Source organism: Staurois parvus, unplaced genomic scaffold (assembly GCF_062004578.1).
Source record: "Staurois parvus isolate SC_StPar_1 unplaced genomic scaffold, SC_StPar_1.0 ptg000147l, whole genome shotgun sequence".
Taxonomy (NCBI): Eukaryota; Metazoa; Chordata; class Amphibia; order Anura; family Ranidae; genus Staurois; species Staurois parvus.
Genome location: NW_028317943.1, coordinates 10270962 through 10292528, shown reverse-complemented (window position 1 = coordinate 10292528; position 21567 = coordinate 10270962). Strand labels below are relative to the sequence as shown.

Sequence of the window (21567 nt, the reverse complement as noted above, 5' to 3'; positions counted from 1 at the left end):
AACAGCTTCCCAGACATGCTCCACTCTAATTACTCCGGTACACCAGCTCGGAGCTTGTCTTAAAGTGGTAGTAAAGTCTGTTTATTAATTTGTACCTACAGGTAAGCCTATAATAAGGCTTACCTATAGGTTCTGTAAATATCTCCTAAACGTGCACCATTCAAGAGATATTTACCTGTATAGAGCAGTGATACATGCGCTCTGAAGAATAGGCTTGCCCGTGCCTTTTCTTCAGAGCCGTGTGCTGTAAAAAGTGACTCCCGTGCGCATGCGCCGGAGTGACATCATCGCGGCTCAGCCATTCAAGCCGCCGGAGCCTGCAAACCCGGAAGACAGACCGAGTGAAGATGGAAACCCTGTCAGTGCATTGCTGGAGGGCTTTGTTTTAAGGTAAGTTTCACACTAGTACATTACTGCGTTTTTTTTTTTTTTCACTACCACCAGTTTCCTAATCTGCAAACTGCAAATATTTTTTTAAGAATCTGTTGCTGCCATAGAGACAGGTTCTCGACAGAGGTAGTAATAACTACCTGAATTTGCCACCCACGTCATGTAACATTACCAAAATTGGTGCAAATGCTTGTCTGAATTAGGTGCAGTAGTTCTAAAGAAAGCTAGTGTCAGAAAAGTACCATTAAGGCTTTACTGAATTTCCCTGATAATGCGTCACAAATCATCGAACTGGAAAAAAAAAAAATGCTGTAGAGAAGGTTTTAGGGGAAAAAAATGCATTACATCTTGAATGGAAATAATTCTGTATAGACAATATTAAAATTTAAATTAGCGTCCAATCTTCTTGTTTTTGGTCAAATATTGGCATAATATCGGCTCCGATTCATATACGCTCTGTATGACAAATTTGCACTAGCTGTATTGTAAGGAATTCGACCAAATGGTTCCCGATCGTTGAAACACGTATCAAACACTTCATCTACAGCCTTTTCTGCAGTCTCTCGGCTTACTTTTCTCCCAGCTAGAATGGACTGAACAGCATGTTCCCGAACACATGCCTGTACAGAAAACAGGAAATACCTGGATTTTAGTAAAATAAACTTTATTACAAAAAACCCCACAACATCTATTGTTTGATGACAGTGTTGATTAGTTTCTTAATCCATAACTTTATTGTTCGATTCTGAAATTCAGAAGGCTATACCCAAATTTGCTGCTCTCCTGCAGAAAATGTCATGTGTACCCAGGCTTGTTTGGGATCCTTGACAAGTCTGGGGGGATCTATGCAGAATCTATGTCCAACCCCACGTCTCTATCACCATGACTGACACATGAAGCACAGGAATAAAAAAACAAAACAAAAAAAAGCACTACAATTGCATCTTGGGAAGAGAGTATTTTTGCTCTTTATCCAGGATGATTAGCTATAATGTGCTTAGGAAGAGGAGAAGGAGGAGTGGCTGTATACACAAGTCATAGCTTTCTAAATTCTCAACAAGTGTATGACCAATAGAGATGTTTTTGCAAGAGTTTGGAATAATGTTTCATACTCAGTTTAAAAGACAGCACCCTCTCAGAATTCTTTCAGTCATCATAATTATTTTAGTTAAGGAAGAGGTAAAGGCTAATGTTTTTTTTACCTTAATGCATTCTCTGCAGTTTTCCCCCAGCTATCCCTAAATACTTACCCGAGTCTGATCTCGATCCAGCGCTGTGCCTGAGTGCATGCAGCGCTGCTCTCTCTCTAACCTCCTCACTGGAGCAATTGACTCCCGTTGCGGTCAATCAAATTCAGTGGTGAGGGAGCAAGGCAAGTGTCAACAGATGCACAGTGTGGCTGGGGAATGAGCCCGCATGAGTGTGCCCCTACTAAGGAGCTTGCTAGGGGGGTGTGCGACAAGAAAGAGTAGCAAGGATTGCCAGCGGGGAACCCCAGAAGAGGAGGATTGAGGCTGTTCTTTGCAAAGCCATTGCACAGAGCAGGCAAGTATAACATGTTTGTTATTACAAAAAAACCCCAAGGAAGGTAAAATTTACAATCACTTTAAAGCTCATCTTCTCACTTAAAATAAAATTTTCTCCTTTCTGCTACACAAAAGATCGCATTTTTTTTTAAACTTTATTTACTGTTTTTTTTAATTAAAGGGGTTCAGGTATACCCTCCCTACACATCACTTGCCTAGGTGAATGATGTGCACTGTGCTCCCTGTGCCTTCTGGGATATACACATCACATATTCAAGGAGGCATAGTGTTTATTTCACAAAGGAGGAGGGCAGGCCTTATGGGATGTCACTGGGAGGGCTGCTAGCCGAACCTGGAAGAGCTGGCAGCCTACTGATGATGTCACATACCAGCGTGGGACCTGGTTGATGGCAAAATAGAGCAGGATCTCAGCAGCACAACGAACTGTGCAGAGACTGCAACCGGTAAACGGAATTAAAAAGAAAAGACAAAAAACAAAACATATGGGGGGGGGGGGTGAAGATGTGCTTTAAAGTGATCCTGTCATGAGGCGGTCACTGCTGGCAACTTTCTAAAATCCTTGTTTCCTTTCTGGCATTAAAATTTTTCCATCACAGACCCCAAACATGCATGCTATAAATGAGTAAATGAGTGTCAGAAAAGAGCTAGCATAGCTAATGCAGGACATTTAGGTTTGACAGGACACTGTCCTTTTAACCTGCTTTTGTCAACTGTGGTCAGAATTGTTGACTGCAAACAGAAATGGCACCAATAGCTATGATCTGTGAAATTCTCCTTCAGTAACTCCTTACTTACCCTGATCAGGTAAAAAAGTGGTACTTGGCAAGACAGTACAATTTATCTAGCATGCTGAAATTCAAAGTCTAATCTTTCTAGTATTCCATTGTCGTTTAAAGTATCCAAACAGGCTAATGGGTTGTGCTACGAAATACTATACGGAGATAAAATAACCTTTAGTGGAAGAAAACCCCACTGGGTTCTTCTCACCATTTCTACTTACTTTCCATTTCTATTTATTATCTATACTGTGTGATTTTTTTTCTTTACCTATGTTTTTGTACTTGTTTTATTGGATATAAAAGAAAAAATGCTTTGTCTATAATTCATTGAAGGAGGCTGATTTACTAAAAGGAGTTGAGAATCTTCACTCAAAATATTGTGGAACCATTCACTTAAATTATTTATTCATGTGAACTGCTAGTTCCTAACAGGAATTTGACTTACACAACTGGATAACTGAAGTGAATGTTCACACAAGTGAAGATAAGCTTTGCTATCTGGTCAGAAAATGATCCAACCATAAAAAGTTCTACTGTATACCTGGTAAACATATAAATGAATATTTCAATGCCAGTTTGGAAAGTTACTAGGTGAACAAAATGTGGTGGTTCAGTAAAAGAATACTTCCAAAACATCGGACTAATGCTTCAGCGTTTTGGTGGACTTTCCAATGTTACTGCCCTTATAAAACTTAAGAGTCATGTACTGATACCTTTCACCTTGCAACAAATTTACCTACCTGGTGATGCTGCTTTACCTTAAACTTTAACATTTCATTAGCAAAGGAACAGTCTCCACTGAGACTGGCAGCTCTAACCTGCAAAGAATGGAAAAAAAAACAAAAAAAAACATATCTTAAAATAAATCAAATTATAGTCAGCAATTGAAATCACATGTTTCTTGCCTAATGTCGGGGTCCACCCAGATGCCTGATCAGCAGATGGCTCAGCTACTCAGAGACTGAGCCAGCTGCTCCAGCACCTTCCTAGATCGGCAGTCTAGCGAGTGCTGGAATGGCAGAGAACGGTGACTGACAGCCACCGCTCTCTGCTAAGAGCGAATTGAGACCTGAGCAATCACGTGATTGATCAGTTCTCAGGCTTAGAACCGGCAGGGGACAGCTGAAGCATCGCAGCAATGCTACAACCAGGGTCGCTGTTAGAAATCATGGGGCCCGTACAGCTTACCTGACTCCCCCTTACATACAACTTACCAGACCAGACCCCCCACATCTCTGCCCCAGCTGTGTTGGTGCTGAAGGCACGGCAATCCTGGTGGTCAGAAAATAGGAAATGAGGGGGTTGGGGAGGATGTTCTATGTTAATTCACCTTTACAGAAAAAAACGTGAAGGTGAGCTAACGCTTTAAAATCAGCTGCACCATTCACAATATTAATAATAGGAAATCTCTCCTTACCACCTGCTATAAACACTTAGACCTCCTTCACACCGCCTTTTTAGCTGCGTCCACCAAATTTCAGCTACAAGAATCAGTGAATTCATGCTGCTAAGATGAAAGGTGCATGTGAGTATGGCAACCGCTCAGTCAGTACAAACCATGCTGTTACCTGTGGAAAGCAGAGGCCAAGCCTGGATGAAGTCAGATGGACCTGTACTATATGACCATCATGATGATCACAAAAGCACAGTGAGATAGGTGCTGTGGCTGTGTATCATCCATGGCTGCTGAGTGTTTGCACTTGTATATAGCTGTACAAGTGCAAACACTCAGCAGCCATGGATGATACTCTCGTGTGCGGTCTTACACTATGTGTGCCCAGGTAAGGGAACCCTTACCAGTAAAAGTGCTTGTGTGCGATCTCTACAAGTCAGCACTGCCTGCTACCATCGCCATCCGGCTGACGATCCCTAGCTGTGCAAAGTGTTTCCAACAGCCGCAATCCCACATACACCACTGGCTGCAGCCCTGCCTTCTGCCCTCAGGAGTTACAGAGTGAGGGAGGCAGGCAGGCATCTCCCACATATATCCCTCTGCCAGCAGGGAACAGAACTTTAAACTTCAAAGATGCATTGCCGGCTGTCTACGAGCCAAATTGAACAAATAGTTCCTACTCTCTGGGCCCCTATGATAATATAATGGGGTCCAGGGAAATTTTATTTTTTATTGGACCTTCTAGAAGCCGGTCATGCATTGCCTGCACATTATAATGTACCATGAAGCTGTCTGGGCCCTTTTGTTAAACTGATGGGGCTCTGACCCCCTACAAAAAGGACAGGTGGTACCCCCTTATCGGCAACCCTGGCTGCAGCCATAGAGGGGAGTATATATGCATGCATGCTTTTTTTTTCCATTCCCAAACTTCTCCTTTAACTGAAACTTAAAGCTGACCTCCAGGTATGAGTCTATGTTGCACACTTAGATTGATCCAGCTTAGAACAATGCAAGGGAACTCTGGGGAAGCTGACAACCATGGTGGTAGTTGGCACTACTACAGTGAAAGCAGCAATCTTCTGTGATCAGCTTTTTTCAATGAATACAAGGTGTGGTCTAATTTGACAAGGTTAGGAGGAGGGGTGGTGAAGTGACGATCTCGACCTTCTCCAATTAGAGAGCACCTTATATTACCTGAAAAAAAAAAACAAGGTATTCTGGAAATGGTTGCAGTACTGAGCAATCGACTCCGTGTGGTCAGTGTGCAGAAGGAATGTCGCTCGGCACAGGACCCGGAAGATCACTTATTATTGTAGTAGTGCAGACTACTATGGTAGTCGTCAGTTTCCCCAGTGATCCTTCAGGTATGGAATGTGCTTACTTTTACTGTACTAAGCTGGACCACTGAAAGTATGCAATAAAGATCATACCTGAAGTTCAGCTTTAATTGCATTAAAAACCTACCTCGGTACAAGCCAAGTGCCGCATATTACTTAAGAAATCCACTTGTGCACGACAGTGATCAAAAGCATGAATCAGCTCATGTGTAACCACTCTGTTCATTTGATGTTGATTGGCAATGGTATTTTGACATAATACAACCTGTAAGAGGGATCAAAAAAAAAAAAAAAAAAAGTTAGAAAAACAAATTATACATTTTAGGCAAATGCTCATAATATATGTAATTCAGTCTTACGCACAAGTGCAAAATATGTGTTTTTCAAAGATTACAAAGGCAGAAAAAACACTAGCCTAGCTTAAAATAACAAAAATAAAGACAAAGCTGCCATGACTATTACAAGAAATTCTATCTCGACTATCCATCCACCGTTCATCTTTCTGAGGTTTTTTTAAGCATCTTTTCCTGCAAGCTGCATTACATAGATCTGTTTCCTCTCATCGATTACTCCTCTACTTTCATTTTCAGAAAGAGTAAGGGAAGGTTATAATCCATCAGTTTTTTTGCCATCGGTGTACCATTGGGGAGATTTTCCTTCCCTTCTTGTCCCATAGCCAAAATAAGAAGTGACAGAGAATGTCTCTGCAAAAAAAACAAACACAAAAACAAACAAAAGCAAAAGAACCCCCCAAAAACTCACTTCTTCTCAGTGAGCAACAGCGAAACTTTAGGTCCACTTTAAGATCTGCAGCTTAAAATGATATTAAGGGTTTGTTTATTTATTTTTCTTAAATAACAAACATGTCACACTTACCTGCTTTGTGTAATGGTTTTGCACAGAGCTACCCCGATCCTCATCTTCCTGGGTCCCCTGTCTGCGCTCCTGGCTCCTCCTCCTTAACCAGTACCCTCAATGGCAAGCTGCTTGCTGTGGAGGCACTGGTGCATGCTTGCCCATCTCTATGCATCTACAAGTCACAAAGAGCTGTGGCCTGACCTCCACTCTCCCCTCATTGGCTCACTGGCTGTAACTGACAGTCTGTCTCAGCCAATGAGGAAAGGGAGACCCAGGAGTGCCAAGGCTCTTGTGAACATCACTAGATTGAGATGGGGCTCAGGTGAGTATTAGGGGAGGCTGTGGGGGCAGCAGCACACAGAAGGTTTTTTAGCTTCATGCATAGAATGCTTGAAGGAAAAAAACCTTCAGCCTTTACAACCACGTTAAGGGCCCACACACACGTGCCCGCAAACCAACCACAGTGGTTTGTGTGTGGGCAGCAGTCCATTTTATTTATTTTTAAAAACTATCTTTAATCTGACCAAATATAGGATGAATAATACATCTTACTACAATCCAATATTTAGTCCAACTCTCCTTAATACCGGTGGGACTTGTCATACGATTTGATAGTTTCAAACCGCATGACAAGTCGCACCCTATTGTCTGCAATTAAAGGGGTCATATTGGTGCAATCCCGACTTTGTCCTGGTCACACCAGTTTTGAAAGTAGTGCATGCACTACTTTTTGCAAGTTCAAGTGCGACTTGCATAGATATCTGTGCGTGAAGTCACACAGATGTCTTGCAAGTTGCACCTGAAGTCGCACTAATATTCAACTTTGAAATCGTACGACTTCACTTAAAGTCACAGGATTTCAAAGTAGGATTCGGTGTGACTGAGCACTACGTCAATAGACAGTTACTGTCACCATAATTTGAAAAAGAAAACAAAAACAAACAATCTGCAACAAACAAAAAAAAAAAAAAAAAAGAAGAAAAGAGAGAGGAAACATATCAGGTATGTAATCATGTATACACGGACTCACCATGATATTAAGGTCTGCACCCTGTTGAGATCAGTTTAACAATAAACTAGTAGAGGGAGGGAGAGGGAAAGTGAAGGAAAAAAAATGGGACAAATTGAGGGATGGGGTGGGCAGGTAAGACCCAGCTCTACCCTTCAAAGATAACATCCATTCTGGCTTTCGAGGCCTACTCACTGAGAGTCTAAATATACCTGCCAGGGCATCCAAATCTCAGGTTGGTTCCTAATGAACACTATTAACTGTTCCATAAGTTGGATACCCTATTATACCAATGTTCGAATGTAGTTGGAATAATTTCTTTCCACAGGGTTAGTATACATGCTTTTGCAGTATTCAGATGTTTTAGGAGTGAACGTTTATAAAGTTTAACAGATAAATGCGTATCATGCAAGAGATATGGTGAGTCTGCAAAGGACCATCTGGCAGGATATGCCCAGATAATGCTTTCCAAAGGGGCAGTAATTGCAGCCTGTTCTGGTTCTAGCCATGGTTTAGTAGTCTTCTGGGTGCACCAATCAATCACTCTTCTTAAATGAACAGCAGCATAGTATTTAATAGGGTCTGGAAATCCAATGCCCCCCCCCCTTGATTTGGAAAATTAGTGGCGCATCGAAAACCGAACCAAAATGTCTCCGTGCGTATGTGGGGGTGGGGAGGCTCCAATTTTTCTTTGTATTTTTTTTCTACTTTCATGTATATTTTTATTTATTTTCATTTTTAACTTATGATTTTATTCCTATCACATAGGGGACCAATAGTCCCCTATGTGATAGCATATGAGTGACAGGTCCTCTTTGTAAGGGGGAGGGGCAGTGTGTGCAAGGAGGGGGCAGGAGAGCAGCAGTGTATACAGTGAAAGCAGTGTATACAGAGAGGGAGCCTCACTGCCTGTCACTATATGGCAGTGCCAGTTTTTAAATACAAATGCCGGCTTTTTTTTTTTTCTTCACTATAGCTCAAAGAATTAGCTATCACTTTCCCTGGAGCTAAAGGAAACTTTGTTTGTTTTAACTCAGGGAAAGAAACTAAAAGGAAACTGTTTCTTTTAGCTGGAGGGGGGTGGGAGTGACAGCCAATTCTGTGAGCTATAGTGAAGAAGAAAAAAAAGCCGGCATCAACACATAGTGACAGCCAGTGAAGGAGCCTCTCTGTATGCACTGATCCCTCACCGTATACACTGCTCATCTCCATCTCCTTCCCCTTCCTTGCACACACTGCCCACCACCCCCTTTCCCCTACAAAGATGGCCTGTCACTCATATGCTATCACATAGGGGTCTATTGGTCCCCTACGTGATAGGAATAAAATCATAAGTTAAAAAAAATATATACAAGCAAATGGAAAAAAATACAAAGATTCTGTGAGCTATAGTGAAGAAACAAAAAGCAAGTAGTTACATTTAAAAACTGGCACTGACATATAATAGGAGATTTACTAAAACTGGTTGACTCAGAATCTTGGGCACCTGTGCATGGTAGCCAATCAGCTTCTAACCTCAGTATGTTCAGTTAAGCTTCAGCAATAAAACCTGGAAGCTGATTGGTTTTTATGCAGAAGTGGACAAGATTCTGAGTCAACCAGGTTTAGTAAATAAATCCCATAGTGACAGCCAGTCACTGTACACACTGCTCCTCTCCTGCCTGTCTCAGCTGCACCGCCCCCCCCCCACATCTGCAGTACACACAGTCACCTGTATCGGCTACATTTTTCATTTTGTCCGATATGCTTCGGTGGCTGAAATTTCGGTGCGTCCCTACTTAAAATTACTCTGCTGATTCTGGCCCTCTTTCCTCCCCATAGGTAATGCAGAAATTGGGTCCTTAGATCTTTCAGAAAACTGTGTGGTAAAGACACTGGTAGAGTTTGTAATAATAAAAAAAAAAAAAGCCATGGTGGAATATTAAATTTTCAGGACACTATTTCCCAAACCATGTAAGGGCTACTTCCAGTTTCGTAGGTCTGCCTTGATCTCTTTAGCCAACGTGCGAAAATTAAATAAAAAAATCTGTTTTTAGTTAGCAGGAATCAGCGTGCCCAAATATTTAATATGTGAGGAAGACCACTTAAAAAGTAAATTGTCGTTGTAGTCTCTGTAGTTGTTGAGGGGATAGAGTAATATTAAGGGCTTCTGATTTTGAATCAGTAATTTTGTAATTAGAAAGTGCCCCATAAGTCTTCAGTTCTTTTAACAAGACCGGAGGAAGTTTGAGGGGATGAAAGAAAAAAAAAAATCAGATCATCTGCATATGCTGGGACCTTATGAGCATACTTAGAGATATTAAAGGCCTGTAATTACCTGATGCAACCTGAAGTCCTTAAAAAAGGTTCAAGAGAGAGTATAAGAATAAGGGGGGGGCAAAAGACAGCCTTGTCGGGTCCTGTTATCAAAAAAGGGGCTGAAACAGATTTGTTGGTTCTCACAGAGGAGTTTGGATGTGAATATAAGACCCTGACCCATGCCAACATATTTATCCCAAAGCCTATATGGGACAGGGAGGCTAAAATGAACTCCCAGCTCACTCTATCAAAGGCTTTTTCCGCATCAGCAGATAAGAGAATAAAAGGAAGTTTTTCTCTTTGGCCAGATGTATAGCACTCAGCATTCTGAGTCTCTCGCCTCTTGTTCGGGTATACATCCAGACTGATATATAAGGGAGGGAATATAGGGCAAGAGTCGACTGGCCAAAATTTTAGTAAAATTTTAAATCTACGTTTAGAAGGGAAATAGGCCCATAACTCTGGCACTGCTGAGGGTCCTTGCCTTCTTTGGGTATAAGAGTAACCATAGCATGGAGGGTATCTCGAGGTATGGTATCTCCCCTAACAATAGAGTGTAAACCTCTGCAAATGTCGAGCCTAAAAAGATTTATAATATGCAAGGATGAACCTGTCAGGGCCAGGTGCCTTCCCAGTACTCATAGCCTTAAGGGCTAAATTAAATTCATCTGCAGAAAGTGGGCAATCTAGATCTTGGGTCACTTCCTTGGGTAGATGAGGCATGCCTGAGTCCTTTAAATAGTGGCGAATTGCGGTCCGTTTTTGAGAGTGAGGCTTCACAATACCAGAGTGAAGATTATACAGATACATACAAGACCGAAAAACCACAGCTATAGCAGGAAAGTCCTTAACTACAGTACCATTCTTACTTCTAATTTGTGGGATATAGATTCTGGTCCAAACATCTTAAAATAAAATGTACGCTTACATCTAAGTAGATTCACCTTTGCCCAATCTGTGAGAAGATAATTAAGTTTTGTTCCGAGCGAAAACAGTCTATCTTGCACTGGTTGGGCCAAAAATTGTTTATGAGCCCTCTCCAATTACCGAATTAGAGTTGGGGCGGAAACAGGTTTTTTCCTTTGAGTACTTAACCACTTGGCAACCGCGCTCTAGCTGAATGACAGCAACAGCGCAGTTGTCCAGTTCTGGAAGGGAGTCATATGACGTCCTCCCAGAAAGCGCCCTCCAGCGGCTTGCACCCGGCGATCTCCGTGATCGCTGTGTCCTATGGAGACAGCCGATAACGTGAGGTGGTAAAAGGGCAATCACAGTGGCTTTTTACCACGTGATCAGCGGTGTCCAATGACACAGCAGATCACCGGATAAATACAGTTACCAGTTATCGACTGCACTTTCCTCACGCTGTCACAGAGTGAGGAAAGTACTGCCAATCAGGGGTGTATTTAACACAAGGCAAACAAGGCATTTGCCTAGGGTGGCATTTTTCAGGGGGGCAGCCTTGGGAGAAGGGACGGAAGATGGGACACACACGGCATGGGGACCTGGTGGGTTCCAAGAGATGCTGTGTGTTTCACGACAGTGTATGCACAGCCCGACTCTCGTTCCTGGGGATTTCCGGAGCTGTGAAGGTGAGTGTCTTTCTCTCTCTCACCATGGGGGATGGTGGCTGGTGTATGGGGGGCAGTGGTAGTGGAAGGCTTGGGTGGGGGGCAGGGGTGTTCTTGGTCAATGTCAGGCTCTTTTTGCGGGGGGGGGGGGGGGGGCGCCAATTTTTGTGTTGCCTAGGGCAGCACAAAACCTAAATACACCACTGGCTGCCAATAACTGGCAATTGTCAGAGAACAGATCCTGCCCTGGCTAGTTTTCAGCTTTAAGAGCTGTTGCACTTTGAATGACAATTGCGCGGTCATGCAACACTGTAACCAAACAAAATTTTTATAACTTTTTTGACAGATAGAGCTTTAATTTTGGTGGTATTTAATCACCACTGGGTTTTTGATCTTTTGCTAATCAAACTAAAGAAAAAAAAAAAAAAAAAAAAAAAACGGTTAGTTTTTCTTATAAAATGTTGTAAATATATAATTAATTTTTCTCCCTCACTGAAGTGCGCCAATGAGGCTGCAGTGATAGGCACTGATAGGCAGCACTAATGGGCATTCACAGGCATCACTGGTGGGCACCGATAGGAATCACTCATATGGCACTGATAGGTGGAACTGAAAGGCAGCTATGATGGGCACTGATATTTGGCATTGATGGACACTGATAGGTGGCAATGGGCACTGACAGGTGGCAATTATAGGGCTACACTGATCATCAGGGCACTGATGATCAGTGTAGATGTCTCCTCTGAGGAATGCCGCTTACTGGATGTTCTCTCTTTACGCGCTGTCAGCATGAGGAGAGGACTGCCCATAACAGGCATTTCCTATTAACATGTGATCAGCTGTGATTGGACACAGCTGATCACATGATAGAGCCTGTGTCATCAGCTCTTTACTGAGATCGGTGATCCGCTGTGATCAAAGGACACAGCGCACCACTGATCGGCGCACATGCGCAACTAGAGTTGGAGGACGTCATATGATGTCCTCCCAAAACAAGAGAGCATCATATGTCATTTCCTTATATGGCGGACGGGAGGCGGTTGAGGTAAAAAAAAAAAATGTCGGGTCAGACTGTTCAGAACAGAGAGGAGTCTTTCAAAGCTTAGCTAGGGATGCAACAGAGGAGAGGCTGGGCCCTGGGGGAAGGGAAGGGTGGGGTAGAAACAAAAAGGGACTGCAGAGCTGTATGGCAACTGGTGGTGTGATGCAGTTTTTTTCGCATCACACAACTCCCATTGTGTTAGAACTTTATGTGAAGTGTACAAAGTGACAAGTGCGGAGACATGCAGGGTCATCTAGAGTGGTGCGATATTATGCAAACATGTTACATAATATCGCACAGTTCTAGAATACAGTGAAACACTGCATTCTGGTATGAACTTGACACATGAGGGTTGATTTACTAAAACTGGAGTGCAAAATCTGGTGCAGCTGTGTAGGGTATCCAATCAGCTTCCAGCTTGTTCAATTAAATTTTGACAAAAAACCTGGAAGCCGATTAGTTTCTATGCAGAGCTGCACCAGATTTTACACTCTCAAGTTTTAGTAAATGAACTGCATAGAAAACTATCCATGAGGAAAACACAGATAACTGCACATAGTGTGAACAGGTTCTTAGGGACCATGTCTTTATCCTTGGATGCAAACAGTAGCTGTATGAATAGCAACAGCGCCAATGACACAAATTACCTCAGAGGTAGCTGAATCAAAGCCCCCTGCTACATTTGTATCACATTCTTCACAGGCAAAGTGTCTATCCAGATAGGCTGTACTGAAAAAAATACATAGAGGTTAATCAGAAATATCACAGTCAACATTTTAACCACCTCAAGTCTGGACACTTTTACCCCCTTCCTAGCCAGGCCAATTTTCAGCTTTCAGTGCTATCACATGACAATTGCGCGGTCATGCAACACTACCCATATGAATTTTTTAGCTTTTTTGAGACAGATAAAGCTTTATTTTGGTGGTATTTATTCACCACTGGGATTTTTATTTTTTTTTGCTATGTAAATGAAAAAGTCCAAACATTTTGAAAAACAGTGTTTTTCCTATAAAATTTTGCAAATAAATATTATTTCATCATAAATCTTAGCCAAAATTTATTCTGTTATCTGTTTAGTAAAAAAAAAAAAAACCCAAATTAGTTTATAACCAAAAAAATATAATTTTTAAACTTTTTTTATATTATGATTTATGGGTTGGTTTTTTTTTTTTACATACTGTCACCCTAGCAGTACAGTGTCACCATGGTGACACTGTACTACTTGTGGGGGGTGATGAAGATTTTTATTTTATTTTTTTACACTGATTGCTTTTACACTCATAAAGGATGTAAAAGCAATCATTTCTCCTTCTCTCTGGCTGCATTCTTGCAACCATTGAGAACTACTGGGTGAGCTGTGATTGGTCACAGCTTGTCACATAGTACAAGGCTGTTGTGACTGGCCTTGTACCATGTGACCTCTGTGATCATTCACAGATTTCACACGTAGTAAGCAATGATGTCAGAAGTGACATCTTGCTTACTACTTTGCATGTGATCACTGATTGACCAATCAGTGATCACATGATCGACACTTCGCACAGAGGTCCCGTACGACGATCGGGTTTCCACTGTGTCCGGAGGACACAGCAGGCACCGGATCGTGGTGCTGAGCGCTCCCAGGGAGCACACACAAGCAGGGTGTGGGGAGGTCGTTTATAAATGGCAACCCGACCCTTCACTGCCACCGTCCGGCCGTTTATATACAACGGCTGGACGGGAGGTGGTTAATCGTCTTCAAAATGGACAATGTGATGGAAACTGCCAACTAGACATTTGCTGACCAGGAGGAGTTTTGAAAAAAGTTACAAGATCCGTTACTAGGAGTGTATTGCATAGCAAACTACATGATCAAATGGTAAAATCTAATCAAAAGAGCTTAAAGCCGAACTATACTCACCTTCAGTTGAGGGTGGCATCCCGGTGCTTCCCACTGGCAGCAGATATCTTCTGGCGGCCAGCTTCCGGGTATTGATTACCAGCCAAGTTCATTGGTGGGGGCTGAGATGACGTCACTCCTGCGCAGGCGCAAGAGTTTAGTCAGCTCGGCATTGTTGAATAGGTACAATGAGCTGTGCATTTTTAATATTTGCCATACAGTTCCACTTTAAGGAAAAGAGAGAGAGAATACCTGCCGACAGAGTATAAAGCAGAGAGATTCTTTCTATGTTTTTCGATATATGACGCACAGGTTACAGTGGAACTATTTGAGGTGGATCAAGTGCCTGTAAAGTGATTGAAATGCAAATACTATTTTGCTGTGGAAACAGCTGTGTTTATGGGTTGCTGGTCTATAAAATTGCAGTTTGTAAAAGTAAAGATGGCCATACTCAGCTCAAATGTTGGCCAGTTGCTGCTGAATTGCCTGAAATGTGAGCCACGGATGGCCCTGGCAGTACCACCTGGCTAGACAAAATTCAACTGAAAAAAAAGGAGCCAGGATGAAAACAGTCAACCAAACAGCAACTGCATCCTATCAGATGCAGTCACTAAAGCAGTTGGGGGTGGGGGTTAAAGCAGTTGGGGGTGGGTATTTAAGCAGTTGGGGGTGTCGCGGCTTCTACAATAACTGGCTGTGGACATTCCACTATCCATGCTAAACTATTGGATTACCCTTGTTCAGAACGAGATAATTCTATGCATGTACGGTTATCTGAAGACCCATATGTTTACTGGCTACCAATCAACATTTGGGGTACTTCCTGTCATTAGAGACTGCAAACCGTTTACAGTTCTCAAATTAAATACTTTAATAATAAGCTATGTCTGAAATAAGAATAAAGATGTATCAGTTTACTTAACATTCTTTAAATAACTTTAAAAAAAACAAACAAAACAAAAACAGACAAAAAAAAAAAAAAAAAAAAAAAAAAAACTTACCAACCAGCTTTACTCATGGCATCTAGAAGTATTTTAACCTGTGGATCTAAAGCAAAAATACATTGATTTAATCATGAGTATGTGTATACACAGACAAAGCGTAAAAAAACAAAAATGCAAATATCCTGTAAAAAAACAAAAAACCTTTCTGGTGGGTGGCAAAGCAAATCTTTGCAGTCTTGCAGAGCTAAAAGCACTGACGCTATCCAACACTTCCCTTGCTGGATGCTGTGGTTCTTCCTGCCGACCGCTACGTTTCTACTACAGTCCTACTACACTCAAAAAGTTGGAGTTCCCCTTTGATCACGAGTAGGCATAGCCCAACTATAAAACCAATACTTGGACACAGAATGTAACTAAAGTGGTTGTAAACCCTTACATATACCCAGTGAAGGCACTGGCCTCAGGTGATACACAGAGATGAAACAAATCCTCCTACATAAGCTGCATCTGTTTATCTGCAGCCATCTGTCCTCTACATCTATTCAAAGTGTACAATATAGACAGCATTTCTGATGGCGAGAAGACAGAGGGTGGGACTCTGATGTCACACACTACACTACAGAGCACAGACAGGATAGCTGAGTATAATCTGAGACAAGAGTGGAAGTTATGGACACAGAGCTCTCGACACAGCAAATAGGGAAACATGCACAGCAGAGGCTGTCAACCACAGGCTTGTGTGCTGGACCTCCTCTCCCCTGTCCCTGGGGATTCTGTGGTGTTGGTATTACCTGTCAGAAGTGACTCATGGACATAGCAAAAGGAAAGATGCAGCAGACAGAAATCACACTCAGTGCTTTGGACTGAGACAGAGACACACTATAGAGGAGTATTATTTAACACTAGTTAATGTGTTTGGTCCTTCTATATCAGCACTTTTCAAACTTTTATGCTGTGGAGGAACCTTTGAACAAATTTTCACATCATTGTCAACCCCACAATTGCAGATATGATTGTAAACAAATAGAAAATAATGTCCCTTGCATCATGACATTATGCTACTGCCACTTTAAATCTTCAGGACTCTGTGAGTAACCTAATTGCCTGTCTTACAGCCAATAGAGACCATCATCGTTACCAAAGAGAGCTGTGGGCACTTGAAGAAGAACTGCCCCAATTCATATAAGCATTTGGGGCATAGCAGAGCAATACAAAGCAATGTGCTGACAGTGAAACAGACACAATGCACACAGTTAACCCTTTGATCGCCCCAGATGTTAACCCCTTCCTGCCCAGTGCCATTAGTACAGTGTGTTTTTATTAGCACTGATCAATGTATTAGTGTCACTGGGGATGTCAGTGAGAGTTCCCCCCCAATGTCAGAATGCCCTCCGCAGTCCTGCTATAAGTTGCTGATCTTCGCCTTGATTAGTATATTATAAAAAAAAAATCCTAGTATATATACACCGCCATTTGTAGACGCTATAACTTTCACATTAACCAATTAATTTACATGTGTTGGGATTTTTTTTTTTTTAGCAAAGACATGAAGCAGAATACATTTTGGCCTGAATTTATAATGAAATTTGATTTTTAAAACATTTTTTATTGGATATTTTTAATAGCAAAAAGTAAAAAATATTGTTTTTTTTTCTCTTAAAATTGGAGGCCTTTTTTTGTTTATAGTGCAGAAAATAAAAAATGCACAGACGATCACATACCACTGAAAGAAAGCTCCATTTGTGGGGAAAAAAAAAGGACATAAATTTCACTTGGTTGCAGTGCTGCCTGGCCAGGAAGGGGGGGTAAATCCTTTGGAGGGCAAGAGGTTAATAACAAAGACCTCATTCACAGGGGCACCACAACCCATACAAAGTGGTCAGGATGCTTGTGTATGTGGCGGGAGCTGTGGGAAGGCAACCTATGTAAGTGAATGAAGATGAAGCAGCTGTACAGACACAGCCACATGTCCTAATTTGGCAGGCATGCAGGGGACGGTGTAGGGCTATGAATGCAGCCAGCGTGCTGTTTCCTGCACACCTGACAAACTAGGACATGCTCTGTCCATACTGCAACTGCATCTCCATTCATCCCTAACCCCCCCGGTCACATCAAGCCTGACTTTGAAATCATGCGACTTACAGTGAAGTCACACAATTTCAAAGTTGGGTGAGATGCTGATTTCAGGTGCGATTTGGAAGATATCGGACACAGATGTCTATGCAAATCGCACCAAAAGTAGTACATGTACTACTTTAGAAATCGGTGCGGCTTTGACCATGTTAAAAGCGCACCAATTTGACCGCTGTAATAAAGTGCAACTTGGCATGCAATTTGTATGCCATGCGACTTACAAATCGTATGCCAAGTCGCACCCGATGTGACCGGGGTGTTAGGCTAGGTTCACACTGTTGCATGTGTGGAACAGAGTGCAAATCGCACGTGTTTCCACGTGTTCTTCTGCAGATTTGCAGGACTCCCATTCATTCTTAATGGCACCTTGATGCATCTGAAAACATAGGGCCTTTTCACGTGCAGGAAATTCAATGGTGCACAAGCACTGTGTGACTTCAGTGCAGCTGCGGAGGTGTGAGGAGCTTTTCCCTGCAGATACAGAAGCCCATTCGATTGAATAGGCTGCTGTGCCCAGGCAAACTCGAGTGGCACAAAACTTGACAGTGTGAACTGAGTGGCTCAGTTCACATCTAGTAAATAAGGAATCACGGGAGGAAACGAAATTCCAAATCACACTGCAATTATGAGAAAAACATGGCACGCGTGTCATTCATTTTCAAAATCCGATTTTGCCACAATGTATCACACTACGATTGCAGTAACGAGCATTGCTCAATGCAGATTGCCATACAATTCTGTGGAGCGGTAAAACCACACCGCGTTTAAGGTGCCGTTAAAAATGAATGGCACACAAACACACAATGCCGCGTTTTGCCATGATTTCTGCGGTGATCCCAAATCGCCTGGTGTGAATGGGGCCTACAAAGGCTCCAGTCGCTGTAGACACCCCTGTGAGTGGGGCTGACTCCATTCCTGCCTCTGAATGTAAACATACAACACACAGTACATGCAGGACAATAGAAGAAACACATGGCACACCTACTTTGCTGCATAGCGATCTTCAGCCTGTTCTTACATGAAAACTTTAACAAGTACAGCGTAGACATGAAGGACGCCTTCTTAGGATTTCTCCTGTCCCTCTGAGGGAACAGCCTGTAGCCATGATCTTCGTCTGTCGGATTCTCCTCTGCCATGATCACTACTGTCACCCTGTGCAAGGCACTGCCATGTGGGCACGTGACTACACACAGCCCTGACCTTCAGACACACACAGATGACATCACCCACCAGGACCACCGCAGCCATCTTTATTTAGGGCAATCGATTCTACATATGACTGCAGCACAGAGCTGAAAGGGGGGTGGCTGCTAATCATGTGATGGAAGTAGGTGGAGATACGGAAGGGGATCAGGGTACCCTGGGAGTTTGCTCACAAGTAGGTTTGCTGGTTACATCACAGGGACCAGGCACAGCTATGCGCTGGGACTTGTAGTCCCATAGAGACAGGAAAGTATGGTGTGCTGGGATGTGTAGTCCTACAGACAGGAAAGTATGGTGTGCTGGGATGTGTAGTCCTACAGACAGGAAAGTATAGTGTGCTGGGATGTGTAGTCCTACAGAGACAGGAAAGCATAGTGTGCTGGGATGTGTAGTCCTACAGACAGGAAAGTATGGTGTGCTGGGACTCGTAGTCCTACAGAGACAGGAAAGTATGGTGTGCTGGGACTCGTAGTCCTACAGACAGGAAAGTATGGTGTGCTGGGACTCGTACTCCTACAGAGACAGGAAAGCATAGTGTGCTGGGACTCGTAGTCCTACAGAGACAGGAAAGTATGGTGTGCTGAGACCTGAAGTCCTACAGTGACAGAAAAGTATGGTGTGCTGGAATTTGTAGTCCCACAGAGGCAGGAAGCATGGTGTGCTGGGACTCGTAGTCCTACAGAGACAGGAAAGCATGGTGTGCTGGGACTCGTAGTCCTACAGAGACAGGAAAGCATGGTGTGCTGGGACTCGTAGTCCCACAGAGACAGGAAAGTATGGTGTGCTGGGACTCGTAATCCCATAGAGACAGGAAAGCATGGTGTGCTGGGACTCGTAGTCCTACAGAGACAGGAAAGTATAGTGTGCTGGGACTCGTAATCCCATAGAGACAGGAAAGCATGGTGTGCTGGGACTCTTAGTCCTACAGACAGGAAAGTATAGTGTGCTGGGATGTGTAGTCCTACAGAGACAGGAAAGCATGGTGTGCTGGGATGTGTAGTCCTATAGAGACTAGAAAATATAGTGTGCTGGGATGTGTAATCCTACAGTGACAGGAAAGTATAGTGTGCTGGGATGTGTAGTCCTACAGAGACAGGAAAGTATAGTCCTACAGAGACAGGAAAGTATAGTGTGCTGGGATGTGTAGTTCTACAGAGACAGGAAAGTATAGTGTGCTGGGATGTGTAGTCCTACAGAGACAGGAAAGTATAGTGTGCTGGGATGTGTAGTCCTACAGAGGCAGGAAAGTATAGTGTGCTGGGATGTGTAGTCCTACAGAGACAGGAAAGTATAGTGTGCTGGGATGTGTAGTCCTACAGAGACAGGAAATTATAGTGTGCTGGGATGTGTAGTCCTACAGAGACAGGAAAGTATAGTGTGCTGGGACTCGTAGTCCTACAGAGACAGGAAAGTATAGTGTGCTGGGATGTGTAGTCCTACAGAGACAGGAAAGTATAGTGTGCTGGGATGTGTAGTCCTATAGAGACAGGGTAGTATAGTGTGCTGGGATGTGTAGTCCTATAGAGACAGGAAAGTATGGTGTGCTGGGACTCGTAGTCCTACAGAGACAGGAAAGTATAGTGTGCTGGGACTCGTAATCCTATAGAGACAGGAAAGCATGGTGTGCTGGGACTCTTAGTCCTACAGAGACAGGAAAATATAGTGTGCTGGGATGTGTAGTCCTACAGAGACAGGAAAGTATAGTGTGCTGGGACTCGTAGTCCCACAGAGACAGGAAAGTATAGTGTGCTGGGATGTGTAGTCCTACAGAGACAGGAAAGTATAGTGTGCTGGGACTCGTAGTCCCACAGAGACAGGAAAGTATAGTGTGCTGGGATGTGTAGTCCTACAGAGACAGGAAAGTATAGTGTGCTGGGACTCGTAGTCCTACAGAGACAGGAAAGTATAGTGTGCTGGGACTCATAGTCCTACAGAGACAGGAAAGTATAGTGTGCTGGGACTCGTAGTCCTACAGAGACAGAAAAGCATAGTGTGCTGGGACTCATAGTCCTACAGAGACAGGAAAGTATGGTGTGCTGGGACCTGAAGTCCTACAGTGACAGAAAAGTATGGTGTGCTGGGATTTGTAGTCCCACAGAGGCAGGAAAGCATGGTGTGCTGTGACTCGTAGTCCCACAGAGACGGTAAACTAGTGTGCTGGGACTCTTAGTCCTATAGAGACAGGAAAGTATGGTGTGCTGGGACTCGTAGTCCTACAAAGACAGGAAAGTATAGTGTGCTGGGACTCGTAGTCCCACAAAGACAGGAAAGTAGTGTGCTGGGACTCGTAGTCCCATAGAGACAGGAAATCATGGTGTACTGGGACTCGTAGTCCTACAGAGACAGGAAAGTATAGTGTGCTGGGACTCGTAGTCCCACAGAGACAGGAAAGTATAGTGTGCTGGGACTCGTAGTCCCACAGAGACAGGAAAGTATAGTGTGCTGTCAGTGACGTCACCGCGTACCGGACTGACATTACGGCGAGTACTGACAGAGTGTGATCACACTTCTGAGAGGCTGAGCATCACCACAGCTCGCGGTTTCATTTCTATATGTGTGTTGTTTACTAATACCATGTGAGTGCATAATGGGAGCACATTAAACAGTGTTTGTTATACCTTGGATAAGGCACCATATCTTTCTATCTTCTTTCTTCCATGGGTCATATGAGGAGACATTGAGCATTGAAGTGAGGAGAGGCTCTAGGAGGGAGAAAACCTCACATCTACACAGACTCAGAAGATAGTCTGTAGGCTCTCATCTGCATCAATATAAGCAATTTGAAAAGGAGAGTATATCACCAATATCTTCTTCCTGCTGAATCCTAAAAACTTTTTTGCACATTTTTTGCTGCTGAACTTTATGAATTGATATATTTTTTAATTATCTTTATTATTTTTATTCATTTATATTTCAGTAATATATATACAATTTACAGTTTGCTTTGCATAATTTGCACATTGGATTATATGAATTTACACAAAAAAAAAAATGATTTATATTTAGTTTATTTGTACACTGGCACAGTGAATTTTATTAATTTTTAATGAAATAAGCACATTGTACAAATATAATTTGATTTAATTATATATTTTTAAGTTTTATTAAACACTAGGATATTATAATAAGACTAATCTAGGTAATTCAGGTAAAAAAGCTGATTAGATGATAGTACCACAGT

At 42.7% G+C, this 21567-nt stretch overlaps 1 protein-coding gene across 1 annotated transcript; it reads right to left on the bottom strand.

Annotated features, from left to right (window-relative positions):
* Positions 1–623: 623 nt before the first annotated feature.
* LOC149464753 (mitochondrial inner membrane protease ATP23 homolog) lies at positions 624–18438 on the bottom strand. Its single transcript, XM_089674028.1, has 6 exons — positions 18169–18438; positions 15108–15153; positions 12872–12953; positions 5574–5711; positions 3457–3534; positions 624–1010 (listed from the first exon to the last, which is right to left on the bottom strand). The coding sequence occupies exons 1-6, from the start codon at positions 18317–18319 to the stop codon at positions 807–809; spliced, it is 699 nt and encodes a 232-aa protein (XP_089530154.1). The 5' UTR covers positions 18320–18438; the 3' UTR covers positions 624–806.
* Between the last annotated feature and the right edge of the window lie 3129 nt (positions 18439–21567).

Bases quoted from the DNA above. Each gene is read 5' to 3' on its own strand.
- LOC149464753 (XM_089674028.1), bottom strand. From the start codon at position 18,319: ATGGCAGAGGAGAATCCGACAGACGAAGATCATGGCTACAGGCTGTTC. The intron at 3,535-5,573 runs GTAGGTTTTTAA...CATTCTTTGCAG, and splicing joins GGCACTTGGCTTGTACCGAG to GTTAGAGCTGCCAGTCTCAG. The intron at 1,011-3,456 runs GTAGGTAAATTT...TTTTCTGTACAG, and splicing joins AGGTAAAGCAGCATCACCAG to GCATGTGTTCGGGAACATGC.